The 18,802-nt window shown below is 49.9% G+C and overlaps 1 protein-coding gene across 2 annotated transcripts in view; it reads right to left on the bottom strand.

Annotated features, from left to right (window-relative positions):
• The window catches only part of Mlph (melanophilin), a 43,349-nt gene extending 27,072 nt beyond the window's left edge, over positions 1-16,277 (bottom strand). The window contains exons 1-2 of one of the 2 annotated variants that reach the window (XM_028880372.2): positions 16,060-16,277; positions 8,748-8,881 (exon numbers count right to left, since the gene is read on the bottom strand). In XM_028880372.2, the coding sequence (XP_028736205.1) occupies positions 8,748-8,857 (110 nt within the window). In that variant the 5' untranslated portion in view covers positions 8,858-8,881; positions 16,060-16,277. The remainder of the gene's footprint in view (positions 1-8,747; positions 8,882-16,059) is intronic. The other variant, XM_028880373.2, reaches the window with a different exon arrangement.
• Positions 16,278-18,802: the final 2,525 nt, after the last annotated feature.

Here is an 18,802-nt window from a genome sequence, read left to right as displayed (position 1 = left end):
TGGCAGAAGTCATAAAGCCAGCACAGCTAATTGGCAAAGATCTAGCAGAGCTGAGCCACTTGATGGCTGCCATGTCATCTTTGGTTTTCATCTCCATCTGTTACAAACTTGGGGCATTTTTAATATTTGTACAATTTGAGGATGTTGGATTGATAGAAAGTCTTTATGAATCATTTGTGCCTTCTTCCAGGGAAACAACTACTCTTTCCAAGAGGAAGACGGACTGGATGTCAGAATGAAAAGCTCATCAATAAGGTTTGAGAGCCCACATCACAACCAACCCTCAGGAAACTATAAGGAGTGGCCAAACTTAATGCCCAGAATTACCAAATTAAATCAATCAATCAATCACCCCAAAAGCAAGTCAACTCCTCCAACTGGATGTAGTGGCATACACCAGCAATCCCAGTTCTCTGTGGCTGGAGATCATCCCAGATTACATAAAAAGACCTTACTTACACACACACACACACACACACACACACACACACACACACACACACACACACACACAGAGGTAGAGCAGAGACAGAGAGACATACAGAGAGAGAATAAAAACAAAAACCTACTCTTCCATTTTGTAGACACTGCTATACACATGACTGGATTGTCTTCTGTGTCTCCCCAAACACCCTACAATGGTGCCCAGTGTACAGAGGCGAGATGAGGCCGCCTTTACCTTCTGTTATAGCCGGCATTGGATCAATTTTCAAATCTGTAGACCAACACCATTCTCACTCAGGGTTTTGTTTTGGAAAAGTAGTTATTAAAAATTATAAATGTGTTAGAATGTAAGTGGTTTATTGCTATTAATTATTAATTTTTGAGACAAGTTTTCACTATGTAGTTCTGGAACTCACTATGTAGACCAGGTTGGCCCTGAACTCATAGGGATTCACCTGTCTCTGCCACTGGAATTCTGGGATTAAAGGTGTATGCCACTACGCCTAGCTATTATTTTTTAAATAAACAAACAAACTAAAAACCAGTTTTGTGCTCTAGTATGCCAAGTGTTATGATATGAGGATCATAAAAATAACTTTGGAGCTCTCAATAATGTAAGCATGGAAAGGGATCCCCATGCCAGAGATTGAGTGACAGCTGATTTTCAAGGTGCGCGCTCTCTCCCAGAATGCTGAGCGAAGCGATGGCTGAGGGGAGGTAGATGAAGGTAAAGCACAGAGAACAAGGCTTCAGCTGCAGAGCAGAGGCTGGGAGTGGAGATGATGGAGTATGAGCAGGATGTGGATCCTGGATGTCTTTGCAGTGTGGGCAATAAAAGTCAGGGCTGGAGGGCAGGGAGGGGAGGGGAGGGGAGGGGAGGGAGAGCCTTCTCTTAGGAAGGCCCAGTGTCCCTGGGGAGAAGATGGGAATGAGGGAAGAGCAGCTTCTCAGACAGGGGATAGGGTGACTGAGGAGAGTCAGACCTAGGGCTTGTGTTGGGTGGAGCCCAGGCAAGAAGAGGGAAGGATGCCAAGAGTAACCAAAGAGGAGAAGGGAGGACCAAAGGGAGGGTGTGGGGCTCCCCTGCACCACACCGAGGATCTGCCTTGCTGGGGCCGTGGCTGCAGGCCCAACAGTACAAGGAGAGGGGAGACACTAGTACTTGTGTCCAGACGTCAGGGGGATGGGCTCTGGTATCTGGTATCCCCGTGGTCCTTAGAGCATACCCATCAGACCAATGTGAGGTACTGAGCAGCCAGGGTACTGACTAGCAAAGATGTAGACCTGGTGTGAGATCTTCATGGTAGGGATCTTCATGGCAGACACTATCCACAACCCCACATCCAGCCAGGACCATCGGCACAGAAGCCAGTGGACAGTGTATGGTGTCTAGGTCTCGTGGCCTGTGTTACTGTGAAGGACACATGACCCAAACCTCCGTAGAGTCCCCATTGTTGGTCTGGCCCAAGCTAGGGAAGGAGACTCGTGAGGAGAAGATGGTGCCAGGAGAGGAGGTCATGCAAGAGGCTGGGAGACCAGCAGCCACCAGAATTCAGTTTTCTGGTTAAGGAGTTGAGGGCTCGGGACTAAGATTAGACAAGAAGCATGAGACCAGCCTTTCCTTTGCACACTGTGACGGTGACCACAAGGTCACAAGGACATACACACAAAACCCTCCCAACCAGAGAAAAGAATCAGAAAAAGAGCTGGGTCTGCACATTAGAAGGGTCAGAGGGAACTCCCAGCCAAGTGGAACCGAGTCTGAAGCTCAAAACACAGACTCCTTACCACTTCTGTGAGCAGCGTGAAGACACGCCCTTTACTCCAGCCTCCAAGAATGAAGAGGTAACCCAAAGCAGGGTGACCATCAAAGACAGCTGCTGGAAGCATGGGAAATGAAAGGGTAAGGGGTGGAAGGTGGAAGCAGAGACCTGAAGACAGGAGGTAGGATCCAGGGTCAGGAATGTGTGGGAATGAGCGTGGCAGCCTTCCTGAAGGCTCTGGGAAGGGAACAGTCAAGGTGGTAAGGAAAACGCTGGGGATGATGCAGGGGTTGATGTGTGAGTGCAGGAGACAGGAGCAAAGCAGCGGAGGAGAATCCCACCAGCCAACCCACACCAGTGCTACCCTCCAGCCCCCGCACAGGCAGCTCACTTCCGGTTTCAGCCATTGTTCTTTGCAGCCCTGGATCTGCTTGTCTTCAGGGATGACGAGCCAGCTAAGGGGGACTTCAGTCTTCTTATTTGTCTCCTGGTTTTTAATTTTAGTTTTATATTGTGTATATGGATGTTTTACCTCTGTGTGTGTACCATTATGCATGCTTGGTGCCCATGGAGGCCAAAAGAGGGCATTGGATCCCCCGGAATTGGAGTTAAGGTGATTGTAAACCACCATGTGGGTGCTAGGAATCGAACCCAGTTCCTCTAGAAGAGCAACAAGTGCTCCTAACCACTCAGCTGTCTCTCCAGTTCGTTCTGCCGATTTTTAAATGAGCCGGTGTGTGCCACAGGTCTTTCATGGATTATCTCAGGAATTCCTGTGTATTTGCAGAGATCAAAACTCCACACTACCACCTATTTGCATTTGGGAAGGTTAGCAGGTCTAATATTTGATTAGTGGGCTGCATCCTTTGGACAGGATGTGGCATTTAAGCACACTCCAGTTACTCCCTTCTTAAGGACATGAGTCACGGAGGCTGGCAGTTCATCAGCTGGCTGGCTGCTCTTCCTGGGTTAGGACCATCAGTGATTTCCACCACAGCCTCAGCTGAGCATCGGACCCTTACACATGGAGGGAGAGATGTTGAGAGGACTCTAAATATTCGGGCATGAGGCAAGACCAAGGCACAGGCTCTCAATTTTCTTTCTTTGTACACAGAACCAGGCCACTGAGGTCCAGGATGGGGGTGTCCCAGGAGGGAGGGGCTAACATGTGGAGGGTAACTGGGTGTTCCCTCTAAGGTTTGCTTTGGCAATACTGTGTTTATACAGCATAAAAATAAAAACACGTGATTATATTTTCTGTACTTAAAGCTTTTTAAAGTCCCAGGTGACACATGTGAATATGGGATACATGGAAGATAAGAAACACTTCTCTGGAATTCTCTCTCAACTCAGGGAAACAGGAGAAAGGAACCTTGATCCAAAGGTCAGCGGGACATAGCAAGGAAACCCCAGAGTGTGGAAGGACACAGAATTAAGCAGTCAGCTCCTTCTACGACAAGCTTCAAAGGAAAGAGAGAGCAGTGTGTGTGTGTGTGTGTGTGTGTGTGTGTGTGTGTGTGTGTGTATGGTGTGTGGTATATGTGTGTATATGTTAGTGTGCCTGTGTGTATATGTGTGTGTGTGTGTTTGTGTGTGTGTGTGTGTGTTTGTGTGTGTGTGTGTGTGTGTGTGTGTGTGTGTATGGTGTGTGGTATATGTGTGTATATGTTAGTGTGCCTGTGTGTGTATGTGTGTGTGTGTGTGTGTGTGTGTTTGTGTGTGTGTGATATGTATATATGTGTGTAGCTAATAGATTAAACATGACTGAAAAGACAGAAAAACTGAGCTGGGCATGGTATCATACTCCTATAAACCCAGCATTGAGGAGGCTGAGGCAAGAGGATCCTGAGTTTGAGGCCAGCATGATCTACATAGTGAGATCCCCATCAGAGGTAAGAGAAGGGGAAAGAGGAACAGAGGGTGCAGGAGAGGAAGAGGAGGAAGAGGAGGAGGAAGAAGGAGAAAACTAGTCACCAAATACCTTATTTGAAGGTAGGCAGAGAAGCCGACCAGGTTGGACCCTGTACTGTGGACCATTTACATTTACACGACATTGCTGGGAGTTATTCTAGCTGGAGGAAAAGGGATGAGGATCATCTATAAAGCAGCACAGCTACTTGTCCCCCGCTGGCGTTCCTCACGAGCGCTCATGGGGCGTTCTTCACATCTGGGGAACCTGTCTCCTTCCCAGCCTCCCCCTTCACAAATCAGAACAACAGCAGCCACATCACAGGGTCGCCTGGGGGTGAAGTGGGGTCACACAGGCGGAGCTCAAGTGTCATTGTGTGACCCTGCTGGCTGCAGAGCCCACTAGTAACCGTGACAGACACTGGTGACACCCAGCAAGCTTGTGCAGTGAGGACAGAAGAGGCCAACAGCCAGCCACTCAGCTGCTGTCCCGTGAGGCTGTGGGACCTCACGGTGGGTGGGTGGGGGGAGGGGGGCACGAGTCACAGTGAGCAGGCAGCTACTTCCTTAAGCACGATGGAATGTTCTTTAGAGAATAGGAGTGTGACATGACTCGGGGTCCAGTTTTTAAGCCATGACACTGGGGTCTGTGGGGGATGGACAAGAGGGCAGCGGTAGAAGGAGGACTGAGGGGGCAGGAGTCTCCCTCGGTTGGTGTGGCCTGACTTGGGGCTAGCATTGAAGGCGGTAAACGGATGTTGCACCCATATTCTAAAGGGCTTGTGGGTACATGAATGAGAAGGGAGATGAACAAATGTGACTCCTGGGAGCTTGACTTTAGTAACTAAGATGGGGATAGATCTTGGTGGAGACAAACCATGAGTTGTTGACCAGATGTCCAATCTGAGGGCTAAACAGGGGTTCACTGAATCAACAATTTAGAAGGGTCTTGGCTTGCTGTGCAGGCCTACTGTGACACCCACTGACCATAGGTGCTACTTAAGTTCCAAATAAAATAAAATGGGCTGGAGAAATGGCTTGGTGATTAAGAGCACTTACAGAGGACCCAGGTTCAGTTCCCAGCACCCACATGGCAGCTCACAACTGTCTGCAACTCCAGTTCTAGGGGATCTAATGCCCTCTTCTGGTCTCCATGGGTACTGCACACAGGTGGTACACATACACATATCCATATGAAACACTCATATTCATACAAATTTAAGAAGTATAGAATAAAATCAAACAAAAAAAAATTAGTCCTGTCAAGTACTCATAGCCATGGAAGTGGGTGAATGGCTGCCATACTGGGAAACAGTCTGGACAACTTTCCTTCCTCTGCAGGTTGGACCATGCCATTTGACCTTGGGCATAGCTAGGTACGCATTTCAGTGGTAGAATAGCCTGAGTAAGGCCCTGGATCCAGTCCTCAGCAGTGCGAAACAACACCCTTCCTCCAAACAAAAGAATAAACCAAACCCCTTAAGGCTGGACATGATCGTAGGGGAATGAATACATACAGAAGAAAGAGAAGGGTCGAACTCAGGGCACTGAACCCTCCAAAGGTGAGTATATGACAAGTCTAGACATCACCAGCAAAGGAGCCAGAAAAGGAAGAGGCTAGATATCAACACACACAAGCTCCCAAGAAAGGGCTCTGGGAGTGCTAAGCCTGCCATTATTTTATCTAATATAGTTAAAGATAAAACTACACTTCCATAACTTGCTTTTTCGGCTCAACAGTGCCTTGTCAGCTGCCCATGTCAGGTGTCAGTTTATTTTTACAGTTATTTTTAATGGATGCCAAGAAATCCATCATGAAGCTCATTGTTAAAAGTTGCCATTTTGGGGGGCTGGAACAACAGCAGCCACAACATGCGCTCGTGGCTTGGGGACACTTGAAAAGTGGCTAGGGAGACCTAGGACTTAACATTTTACTTGTTTAACTTCCGTAAATTCAAATAGCCACATGTGGGTGGTGGCTTCTGTCACCTGCCTTTGGGAGGTCAATATGATGACTTCATCAGGCTGTATTTTCTTTCTTCTTCATCAGTGGGAGGCATCAGGGTGAGGTTTGCAAACACACTCTGGTATGCAGAAATTTAAACAGTGCAGGATGAATTTGTTCTTCGAGTGATTGACAGGTTGCTCACAAAAGCACCTGACACCAGCCAGTGAGGGAGACCTGATGGATATTTTATCCCATGTATAAGCCGGGAAGAACACTACTCATGGGTCCCTCTACCTGGAAGGGCGACTTCTGCTACACCCAAGCACCGACCAGTAGAGAGTGTCATGGGGCATCACAGGTTATATCACAGGTTATATCACAGGTATGCTGCGCCTGTGAATTGCAAGACGGATTTTGGCCACAGCTGCTTCATGACAGGCACTGCTGGAGAGAACGAGGGGACATAAGAAGGACTGGGACTCTTATCTTAGCTCACTTTGCGGAACCAGTTTTGCCACCAAGAACCTGGTTTTGATTTTGTGCCTGTTTCAATCTTGCCTTTTCAAAGAGTCAGCCCCGCCCAGTGTGAGCAGAGCCTAATCCTCCTGTTGTGACCTTACAGTGCTCCCCACAACCTGCCTCCGGACCCGACCTAGGCCCTGCACCCTGCTACTTCCTGGGGTCAGGTTGGACTTGCAAACAGGCTAGTCACAGGGAAAAGCAGGGCTACCCTGTAGCGGTAGACTTCCCAGGACAGCGAACACGTGACCGAACAACACCCTCCAGAAGAACCATGCGAAATCCTTCCGTCAACTCTCTGCTGCACGACTGTCCCCCAGGTGTGCGGCCAGCTATAATGAACTGTTTGCACAGTGAAAGCCAGTGGGCCACTCAGGCCTCAGTGATTTTGTGGCTGACTTTCCATCGCCGTCCCTTTGCAGATGTCAGCCCCATCCTCTATGATGTGAGTGCTGTGCACAGCCTCTCCCCACCTGATAGGCATTGGGACTTTTAATAAATCCATTCCCTAGTCCCTCGGCTGCTGCGAGACACAGCATCCTGGGGCAGTTACATCTACCCCTGCTGGCTCATTCTGTGCAAACGGCAGGTACCCTGGCTGTGGCTAGCTCACCAGCTGGGGAGGTCCTCTCAAGATGCTTCCTATCCAAAGAGTGCTTAGAAGTACTTAATAGTGCTTAAGGGGGGGGGGACCCAAAAAACAAAACCCTGGGGGGAGGTTTTTTTCTTCACAGGGAGAAATGACCAACAGAGCATGGAATAAGGAGAGCCAGATGTTAGAAGGGAGTGATCCAGAAACTCTCTGGATTTCACTAAACTTGGGATGGAGGCGGGGCCTGCCCTTTCCCAAGTCCCTGGGAAGGTAGTGCCTGCCTGGCACCCTGTGCTTTGCTGGCTGCAATATGAAATCTCCCTCCCTTGCATGTCAGTGTGGATGAGGGTCTAAGTTTCCATTAATTAAAACAAAGGCTGGCCACCACCAGGTTGCTCTGGAGACGGGCAAAGTACCAGTCCTGCGCTTGGGTGGAAAGGGAACTAGTGGAGCTTTGGGTGTCCGTTGCTTGGAAAGTGGGTCCAGGCTGTTGTGTGCATCAGGCCTGTGCTGGGGTCAGGCTTCGCCCCATGCCAAGCAGGGGTGTTGGTGAAGGAACTGGCTCAAGATGAGGCTGATTCATGATCAGGACCCCGGGGTGACAGGCAGGGCAAGGCAGGAGGGGGAGTGGAGACGACTGAGAGATGGAGCTGATTGGCCCCTTCCTATAATACTGGAGCCTCTTACTGTGTGCGGGCCTTGAACTGGGCTTGTTTTTGTCAACTGGTCCTAGACTCTGTTTTGGGACCCAGAGGCTCTTCCTTTCCTGATCGCCACTTCTCTGGGCTTTATCTGAGTTCCACCCCAGGAACCTTCTACAACACTCTTGCCTCCCGGCTTTAAACACTGGGGTCAGATGAGCCATGTCTCCCAACGCCAAGACCTCTATGTGACAATCCCTAGAGCCTGTGTGGTCTGCTCCTACCCTTTGCATTTTTCAGGCTGCCCTTAGTTGCCTTCCTTTGCTTCTGTTCAGTCTTTGCTTGGGGTCTCCTCCCCTCTTCTCAATAAGCTGACCACAAAAGCCCCAGAGAGAAGATGCATAGTTGCCAGGCAGACTGATAACCTTTCCTTGTGGGCAGAGGCAGAAGGGAGGCAAGGGAGGTATAGGCGATGAGGTGAATTTTGGCTCAGGTGGTGGGGAGAATGAGTTATACAAGCTGGGGTCACCCAGGAAGAAGGGTGCCCCCCACATCACTGAGCAGGATAGAAGCCAGCCTCTGCCTGAATCTCTTCAATCTCAGTGTCCAAGTGATTCAGAGCCAGACCACATTGTTCACATAGCCCCATTAGCTCTTTTTCTCTTTTCAAGGTGGGGCCGCGGGACCATGTGGCTCATGAGACAGCACCAAGAAGCCCAGTCAAGCCCAAAGGATCTCTTCAGAGAACAGAAAGCCTCGTTTTCATGATGAGAAAAACACAAGCTTGGAAGGAGAGCCAGGTCCCAGATCATAGCTTGCCGTACAGTCTGCTCACCCTGTACCTCTGGCCACGTACCCACCCAGGATACCTGAGGTGACAGCCGCTTGGGACATCAGAGGACCTGAACTCCGTGGCTTAGCCAGACACTTACTCAAGCCTTTCTTCTTCTCTTCTCCGGAGGTCAAAGTCCCGCTGAAGCACGGCCCATACATGCTTGGCCTCCTCATCTGTGAGCTTGGAGAGGTCCAGTTTCTTCCCCATCTTGGTGCCTCATCCAGGCCACACCTGGAAAGTCACAGGATCACAACCAATCAACTCCAGGAGGCTCCAGGGACACCAAATAAGTCACAGAGTATGAGGCAGATCATAAAAATACCCGTGGATTCCTCAGGATGTATGAACACTGAGTTTTTTTAAAAAAATGGATGAATATCTGTCTGGGGCTAGGGCCATTTAATAAAATTTGCACAGTTAAAGGAATGGAGTAAGATGTGCAAGGGAATTAGTTCTTGCCCCTGGGGCATAGACAGCCACCCTCACTGTTCCTACTGTGAGGTGAGTGCCCATGGTTCCCCATTACATTTGCTTGGAAAAGAGGAAAACAAGTCAAGTCTGGTCCATCTCTGAGTCCCTGGGTCCATTCCCCACGACCTTCAGAGCTGACAATGCTGGTCTCCGAGAGCAGGGGTGCTTTGGAGACCGGCTCCCCATGCAGGCATGATGGGTAACCTCCACTGTCAATGTGACTGGATTTAAAATGATCAGGAAGACACACCTCTGGGTCTGTCTACAAGAGGTTTAGCTGAGGAGGAAAGACCCACCATAGGCTGGGGTCCCTCACTGAAGAGAAAGGACAAAGGAGAAAGAGAGCTGAGCACCAGCATTCACCTCTGTCCTCATCACGACTGTGGACTCAATGTGACCACCTGCCAGATACTTCTGCCACCAGACTAGTCACATGATCGACTGTGTCCTCCAACTTTGAGCCAAAAATCAATTTTTCCTTCCTTAAGTTGCTTTTTTCATAACAAGAAGTAACAAACGCCATAGGAAAGGTGAGATGATTCCTCATCATCCGAAAGATTTATGTCTTCTGGGGTGGGGCCTGCTTGCCTAGGGTTGTCACATGGCAGAGAGACCCCCATAGGAATGTCATAGTAGTGACGCCCAATGTGCTTGCTCCAGGAATGTTCACACACGGCTCACAGTGAGACTAAAGGAAGAACACCTGAATGGGCAAGGTGGTTAGGGCTGCAGACTTTGCTCACTGGAAGAGGTCAGCTGAGGGACTGTCCCATGGGAATTCTTGTGCCCAGTGCGTGTTAGGGTCACTGACAATGGCAACAGCCAGGGCTCCCGGGATTCTGGATGGTTCCCTTGCAGTCAGAGAAGCAGGCGCCTGAGAGCACTGGTGTGCTGCGTTTCTAGATGAACCAAGGGAGTGGAAGTCAAACCAGATTTTAATTAATTAATTAAAATAAAATTAATTAATTAATCAAAATAAAATTAATTAATTAATTTTACTTAAGGCATAGTCTTGCTGTGTGACCCAGACTAGAATGAACCTCTCAATCCTCCTGCCTCAGCCTCCTGAGTTTTGATATTACGTATTTGTACCTTCACATGGATTCCACATGGAGACTTCAGATTTTGAAGTTGTCCAAACCCGATATCCTTGTTAACGTCAATGTTAATGGACACAGAGAGAAAGATTCAGACGTTGGACGGAAAGACGGCAGAACCTGGGGACATTACTCTAAGTGTGGTTCACGCTGGCAGCCTGCTTTAGAAGTTGGTTAGAATGAAGGTTCTCAGGCTCTGCCCAGCCCTGCAGACCAGGAAGCTGCATTTTGGCCAGCTCCTCAGGCAGCTGTGAGCATGTTAGGGTGAACCGAGCTAGTCCACAGATCCCTGTGGGTGGCAGTACTGTGGGTGGGTGGGTCATTCATTTAGAAGTGACTAACAGATTCAGTCTGCATGCTCTGTGACAGGACCGCTGTGGGGTGGGCAATGGGTGTGAGGCAGGCCAATGATGGTGATGGTGTAGATGAGCAGAGAAGGGATGCTCTCATGTTGGCTTTTTGGATAGAGATGCCACACGGTTCTCACAGGTCATATCAATGTGACACTGTCTGGGCATCGCTGACAGTGGAGGACCCTCCCTCATGCATCCTCACTGAGTGCATGGCACAGCTCCACCCATGGCCGACAGAGGATGTCTCTGACCACACAGCGGGCTCTACTCCCTTGCTGGTCACTCCCTACTTCCACCCTTCTGAAGTTTCTTCATTCTTCCTAGTGGTCAGTGAGGTCATGTGACTGTTAAGCTCCATGGGGACAGTAACTCTGTTTGCCTCTGGTACATAGGTCCTTTCTATGCTCCTCACTGTTCGCAGCAGGTCATGCCGGGAAGCCCATGGGTGACCCTTAGTCCAGATGGCTCCAGAAACCAAATAGTCCTTGAGAGGGCCGTGTTTAGATGCCAGAAAGACCTGTTTTGGGTGACTGAGAGTTGAATGGCACTGGGAGAGCCTGGCAAGTCTTCCTTAAGGATTTGACCCATTTTCAGGTGCTCTCATGGGGAACCTGCAAACCACCTGGAAGTCTCCACCTTGCTTTCAAATTCTGAGATACACCCTCCTTCAGAGCCACCAGTCAGAAACAGTCAGTATGAACATTTGAGAAGAACTGGTTCTATGCCAGAGAAGTACTTTAATTTGGCCACACAGAGGTTAATTATGGCCCATAGCACTCAGTTGGCTGAGGCAGGAGGACCTCTGGCTGGAGGTTAGCCTGGGCTACATAGTGAGATATGTATGTCTCACGAAAAAAAATTCAAAACTAGCAATAAAAAAGGCTGTGACGGTCATTGTCAGCCTGACTGGATTCGGGATCCCCTAGGAGACACACCTGTGGGCGTGTCTATGGGTGCATTTCTAGAGAGGGTTAATGGAGGAAGGAAGACCCACCCTGAATGTGGGCAGCACCATCCCACGTGCTGGGGTCCTGGACTGAATCAAAAGGAGAAATTGAGCTCAGTGTGAGCGTCCATCTCTGCCTCCTGGCTGTGGGTGCAATGTGACCAGTGGTCTCACACACTTGCCACAGCTACGGTCACTGTCACTGACATGTCCCTCCTCCCACGCCATCCTCAAACTGTGAACGAAACTAAACCTTTCCTTGAGTGGCCTTTGTTCAGGTATTTTTTCCACAGCAAGGAGAAAAGTGAGCAATAACAGGTTAATAACGAGAAGGCAGATGTTATTAAACTGAATTCCCAGAGTCCACCACTGCCAAGCAGAGTAATCCCCCAACTTTCTGTGTGGCTGCCAACCAGAATAGCCCCCTCCCCACATTCTGGGTCTTCACATTGGTGAAAGATAATTTCTCAGTATTTTTTCACTCACTCCTCAATATCCCCAATCTCCAGCACAGCGGCGATTTTGAGGAATGTATTTAGAGGGTGCCTGGTTGGCGTGGGCTGGAAAGGGCTGCGAGGAGCCGGTGCATTCTCCAGGCGCCCCCCTCAGAACACGTGGTGTCTGGCTTCTAAAGAACAGAACAAGAAGTTCTCAGTAGACGGGTGACTGGGGCTCATTCATTCTGAATTCGCATCATTTTAAAGAAGTGTCTTACGGCCCGTATTCACTCAAGTTCTATTCTTGGAGCAGATGAGCAGCGTGACCCTCAGCTGAGGGCTGGCTCCCCCTGCCTCACCTCCTGAAGCAGAAGTCAAAGTCCATGGGCACTTAACTCCTGAGTGTGAAGGGAAAGCCAGAGGAGAAGCCACCTCTTTCTCATCCTCATAGCTTGAATTCTTTTTTAAAAATTAATTTTTTATGTTAGCATACAAAGTAATGAGTTTGTATCAAGGAATCCTCATACATATTTGTCATTATGTTTTCTCAGAGGAAGCTCAGTGCCAGTAAGTGGATGTACAACAATATTGACACATGTCGGTACCAAATCCAGAGGCCATGGCATACTGATGACATGCACCCCTCCAGCCCAGGTTGAGGCCACGGCATACTGATGACATGCACCCCTCCAGCCCAGGTTTCTCTTCCTATGATGCTTGGTTTTCATAATGAGAGTCACTTGGTTTCTTAGCCACATGCCAATGATGCCTGAAGCCAGGAGGAGGAAAAGGGCCGGGGAGTTGGCTGAGCCTGAGAGGAGTCTGAACGCTTGTTGCTTAGGATGCTGCCAGGATGAGGCAGGAGAAGCGTCCAGACAGGTGGTAGGACAGCATGGCTGGCCATCAGCAGTGAAGCCTTGCTAGACATGTAGGGGAAGCAGTGGAGGGCAAGTGATCTGCACCCCACACAGAGTTGGGAAATCTGTCTTGACAAAGCACATCTTGGAGGATCTGTGAATGATCCCAAGTTCACTTTGCTCTGCTTACGAGATCCAGGAAGGGTGGAATTCAGTGTTTGGAAAGCGTGCACACACACCCATCACTAAGCTAAGAACAATGCGTTGGCACCTTTGGTTTGGAAGCCCTATGAAGTTTTCCTCTGATGCCCCTTTTTGGATCAAGTCCCATGTCCTTGAGTGCAGGGGGCTCTAGGGAGAGCATTTTCTGAGTCTGTCTGATGGAAACTTCGGAGGGTGGTACTACTACAGGACGACACTTGTTGAGTGTATCATTGGACAATTAGAGGCTGAGCGCCAGTCCCCAGCATGGCATGTGTCTTTACCTACCACAATAAAACCTTCCCAGTAAGTGAACTGATACAAGGCCAGGGCATAAAGCTTGATTAAAATAACTATTTCTAGAAAATAATTAAAATCAAATGAAGAATTGGTTTAATGCCAGTATTTTAAAATTGCACAAACTAAGTCAGTGGCATTTTGAGGGCATGCCGACAGCTTCACTGCCCAGCCCAGGCCAGGATAGGCCATGCGCACTTGAAGTGGGTGAAAGGGCAGCCCCTTGGTCTGCAGCCTCCAGCAAGTCAGTGCTCCCCTGTCATCCCCGCTTGGCTTGCTCCTCAGGAATGAGTTTGCTCCTACGTCTGTACCTGCAATAGTGAGGGTCAGGGAATGTGCCAGACCCATGGAGGGGCCAGGCTGCCCTGTGCCTGGCTAGGCAGCGGGGGATGGGTCTGTGTTAAGGCAGGACGACGCCTCTGGGCTCTGACTGTTCCTTGTCTGTGCTGATAACCCAGTCACGAGCTTCCTGAGCCCCAAAGCACTCTGAAGTTCTCTCTGCTCCACCGCTCAGTGGCGGCTTTAATCCTATTTCAGATCACCCAGATGCCAGCTGTCCGTAGTTACTTAACGATTATATTGGGGAACAGGGAGGCATCAGAAAGAGCGGCCCGCAGGAAAGAGAGATAAAAGCTAAGGGGGACCACTCAGACCCAACCGCAGAGTTTCAAGGGAATGTTGTCTTCAGCTATTAAAGATTTGAATTAACGTTTCGGTCACATTGAAAGGGAACTTGTAGACAAAGACCTGGCTTATCTACTTCTAGGGCCATCTGCCCAGAAGCTGGCACATCAGTGACTGTGAGCAAACAACCGGGGAACAACTCAACAGATACCAGCCGACAGGGGCAGGGATACCAGCTGTGTGGACCAGGCAAGTCCTGTTGATAAAAGTGTAAGCAGATGTGCCAGCTATGACCCCTTGGGGGCTGTCTCCAGAGCTTCTGGGTGTGGTTATGTGTGTGGACAGGGCCCACACCACACAGGTCCTGGGGACTCCAGCCTCCAGAAACAGGATGAGCATTCTGCCACCCAGAAGCACTCGCTTCCCCACAGAAGAGCCAGATGCCAGTAAAGCCCTGGGAAGGCTCTTACGAGCCGGGGTGCCTGCCATCTCTTCTAGCTCGATCTCTCTGTTCTCAATGGTTTCTTGGGAGCCTCACTTACCCATGGCCATCGATTCTGACCTGCATGCAATGCCTCTGGTCCAGGCTGTGGCAAGAGCTAAACCAAGTACAGCTGCAGGGCCTGCAACTGGGCTTCCACCCCAGTTCAGTCATGGCCAGCTTTGCTGCAGACTGGTCCCTCTTCTCAAGATCTCAGGCTCCCTGTCTCGACCGTGAATGGTTGGGCTCCATGGCCTCTCTGGTCATCTCTAACCCGGCATGATGCTGGGAGCTTAGAATTAAGAGGCACCAAGGCGGTAGGGTACAGGGTACATATGTGTGTGTGTGTGTGTGTGTGTGTGTGTGTGTGTGTGTGTGTGTGTGTGATCTTCTTTCAGAAGTTGCTTTTGAAAAGAACATGCTAGTGAGCCCTAAAAGGTGCTTTAAACGCTTGACCAGGGCACACGCACCTCTTTGCCCCTCCCCAGCTTCCTCCCCACCCCCCTCAGTGTTCAGTATCTTCTCATGGCCACTAAAGCTTCAATCAGGAAGACCCACCGACTTCTTGTGCATGTGCCTGGACCAGGTTCTCAGTCCCGTGAGGCAGCTGCCGCGGTCCCCAGCATGGAGATGGGACACTGATGAGATGGAGGAGCATGTCTCCCTTCCCCTGCCTGGTGCTGCTTGACTCCATACAGTGACACCTTGGAGACTTGGGCAGGGGTGGTGCTCATGGCCAGGAAAGCTGTGTATTGCTAAGGCCCAGTAATCGATTGGGGGATGGGTGTCAAATGACGCATCCCAGTAGGGATGCAGCAGGGGTGCAGCAGCCCTCTGCTCAGCTACTCCTGATCTTTTCAGGGCATCCCTTTTCCTGAGAATTTATGGCCTGGGCATCTACCGAAGTCTTGAACCCTCATTATCACACAAAGCCCTCCTAAAGAAACGTGAACAACCACACTGCAAGAAAACAGGACAGGTAAACTTGCCAAGCCATTTCAGATGAAAGCAAAGAGCCTCGTTTTTAGTTCAGGTCAGTAGGATACAGGTGTGCCCTCTGTGAAATCTCCCTGGGTCTGTGAGACTCAGCTTCCCCACAGGCTTGGAAACGGTGGTGGAGATGAAGGCCACGCCTACAGCCCACCCACCTTTCTTTCCATATCTTCACAACAAGGAGGTGGACCCAGGGAACCTATGGTCCAGAAAAAAAAAAAAAAAAAAAAAAAAAAAAAAGATTCCACTAAATCTGGTGCTGTCAGCGGTCTGGAGGAGGGCAGGTGCCTCTTTCATGCTCGGATCTTTTTTTTTCCCCTCTTGCTTGTTCAAGACCAGCTGGGCAGCCAGGAGGAAGTCTCTCTCCAAACAGCCTCTCACCCTGGGCTCCAGTCCAAGTCTCCCGGGGCGCCAGCTTTTTACCTCAAACGAGGCTTTTGATTAAAACCAACTGTTTAACACCAAACGGGCTCCCTAAGGATTTAGCCCACTGTGATCGAGGCATCCAGAAGCAGCCTAGAGTTTGGGGTTTGCTGAATGAGCACTCCCCTCACCAGCACGGACCTAAGGCCGGAGGGTGGAACGGCACCCTCCCTGAGCTGGGTTCCCTCTCCCGGGGGTCCTGCAAGGCCCAGGTTCTCCATGCACTCACCAGCCTCGCTCCTGGGAACTCTCAGCCCCTGGCTTTGGCTCTTGAGTTCTGGGCTCTGCTCCTTGCCCTTAGGTCCTGAGAGAGAAACCCCGAGCACTGAGCACCGAGGCCCGTGTTGGGTCAGGGTGCCCTGAGCTAGACAGAGTGGAGAGCAGGGAGCCAGGCAGCCGTGGCACAGGACCTGCCCAGCTTGCCGCCTGCTCAGATCACATGGCTACTCCCTGTCCCGCCCAGCTCCGGGATCACCGTGCTGTGCATCCCCGGGTGTTCTGGCACGCCTGTCCCTGAGCCGAAGCCAGGGGACCTCCTGAGAGGCGCCAGTGCAGTGTGGAGGACAGAGTCTCCTCGTCCCCCAAACTGGTTGGGGGCGAGAGGGCGGGGAGGATGGGAAGACTACCACTCCACCCAGGTCCCTCAGAGGAGGGACCCGCAGGCAGAGCACGTCCTCAGGGAGCGCTGCATTTCCTCGAATACCCATTCTAACTCTTCAAGGAGATGGCGTCACAGATAAGGACACTGAGGCTCAGAAAAGCACCCTACCCAGAGTCACCGACTAGTCAGTGAGACTGTGAGCCCAGGGTTTCCAGCCAGAGTTATGCATCCCCCAGGACCTCAGATTTCAGGATGCAACTGGACCCAGAAAACCCCTCAATGGGCAGTCCAACCATCAGGAAATGAGTCGGGCTTTAACTACTCAAAAAAGTCCAGTAGGTCTCTGGTCGGCTGCTCTCCACCTCTCTGCAAGTAGAGTAGAGAGACACGGTGATGGGAAAGGTCTTCAGATCAGGATGAGAGCCAATGCATTTTGCAGGCTTCAGGCTCTTCAAGGCCAGCCAGTTTCTCTCTAGCCCAGCAGCCCTCCTCAGCCCTTAGGGGATTTAGCCCAGCTAGTCCTGAACTGCCCTGGATGTTGAGAGAACTCACCGCCCCCAGCATCAGAGCACTCTAACCTGGCTCCCCATTGCTCTATTTAGAAACAACTAAACAAGAAATATGCTTAGTCAGGTGTGGTGGTTCACACACAAAACCCAACACTTGGGAGGTAGAGGCAGGAGGATTGCTGAGAGTTTCAGACCAACCTGTGCTAGGATTGAGTTCCAGCCAGGCCAGCCTGAGCTACAGAGAGAGACCCTGTCTCAAACAAACAGTGACCTCTGTTTTTTTAGGGACAGCTTTTCCAACTCAGTTCCGGTGTCCACAAAAATAGCTGCAGGGTGGACAGATGTGATAGTATCGTCTGTTGTCCCTCAGCGGGAGAGGAAAGGGAACCTTGATTGTGCTAGGTCATCTGCAGAGAGCTTTCAAAAGCCACATTGTGTGTGTGCGTGTGCGTGTTCGTGTGCGTGTGTGTGTGTGTGTGTGTGTGTGTGTGTGTGTGTGTAGCGGGGTGGCGGTGTTCCAGAGGGTTGGTTGAAGTTAAGAGTGGAGCTATTATCAACGACCATCAGCTGGTGTGTGTGATCCCAGAACCTCACACGCTCAGCAGCCTTCACAGCCAAGGGGTTGTTCTTGTGTCCTAATGTCCTTATTGTACACCTTGCTGTTGTGTGAAAACTTAATACTTGCAAGTTAGGATTGCGATTGTGAAGACTTAAGTTTCTTTCTACTTCAGTGCTCACTTATGTGAACTAGTTTTTTTTTTTTTTTTAAGTATTAACAGGGCTGGAGAGATGGCTCAATGTTTAAGAGCACTTGTTGCTCTTACAGAGGACACAGATTGCATTCCCAGCACTCACGTGGCAACTCACAGACATCTAGGATCTGTCTGGCACCCCCTTCTGGTCTCTGTGGGCACTGGGCGTGCAGGAGGTACATATATACACATGCAGGAAAAACACCACACATACAATAAAAATAAATATATCTTTTTTTGTTTGTTTGTTTTTCAAGACAGGGTTTCTCTGTGTAGATGGCTCAGCCGCTAAAGGTTAGGCTCACAACCAATAATATAAATCTTTAAAAAATTAAAGACCTTGAAAACTTTTAGATGGATTCAAGGTGGTATACATTAAAGTGAAGATCTATGGCACAGAATATAAAGAATAAAAGGTCAAATTCCTCTTGCTCTCAAGCCTAGTCTCCAAAAGCAATGGTCATTGATGATTTATGCGATGTTTCTGACTTGTTCTGTGTGTACAAGTGAGCATGTATGTGTGTATATGATTGAGTACATGACTCTGTGTGTGCATATGACTGAGTGTGACTCTCTGGGTGCATATGATTGAGTATATGACTCTGTGCATGTGTACATGGTTGATTATATGACTGTGTATATGACTGAGTATTTGACTCTGTGTGTCTGCATATGACTGAGTATGACTCTCTCTGTATGCATATGATTGAGTATATGACTGTGCATGTATGCATGACTGAGTATATGACTCTCTCTTTCTGTGTGCATGACTGCGGATATGACTCTCTGTGTGTATATGAATGAGTATATGACTCTGTGTGTGTGTGTGCACAAGACTGAGTGTATGGCACAGTACACTATGTGTGTGTGGCGGCGGCGGCTGCGGCGGCGGCGGCGGCGGCGGGCGCGGGGGTGGGGTGGGGTGGGGGTGTTAAGCAGCTAGCTGACTGGGGTTCCTGGGAGAAGCATGACTTTCTGGCTGCCTCACCCTGGGCAGCCTGCCTCCGTCAGGCTCAGTGCTGGTCTACACTTGGTGGAGGGAGTAACAAAATCAGTGCAGTGAGTTCTTTGGATTCAGCACACACAGTACACAGTGGAGTCTGCCATGTG

This window comes from Peromyscus leucopus, chromosome 13 (assembly GCF_004664715.2).
Source record: "Peromyscus leucopus breed LL Stock chromosome 13, UCI_PerLeu_2.1, whole genome shotgun sequence".
NCBI lineage: Eukaryota > Metazoa > Chordata > Mammalia > Rodentia > Cricetidae > Peromyscus > Peromyscus leucopus.
The sequence above is the reverse complement of the archived record's forward strand: the minus strand, read 5'-3'. Positions and strand labels throughout refer to the sequence as shown.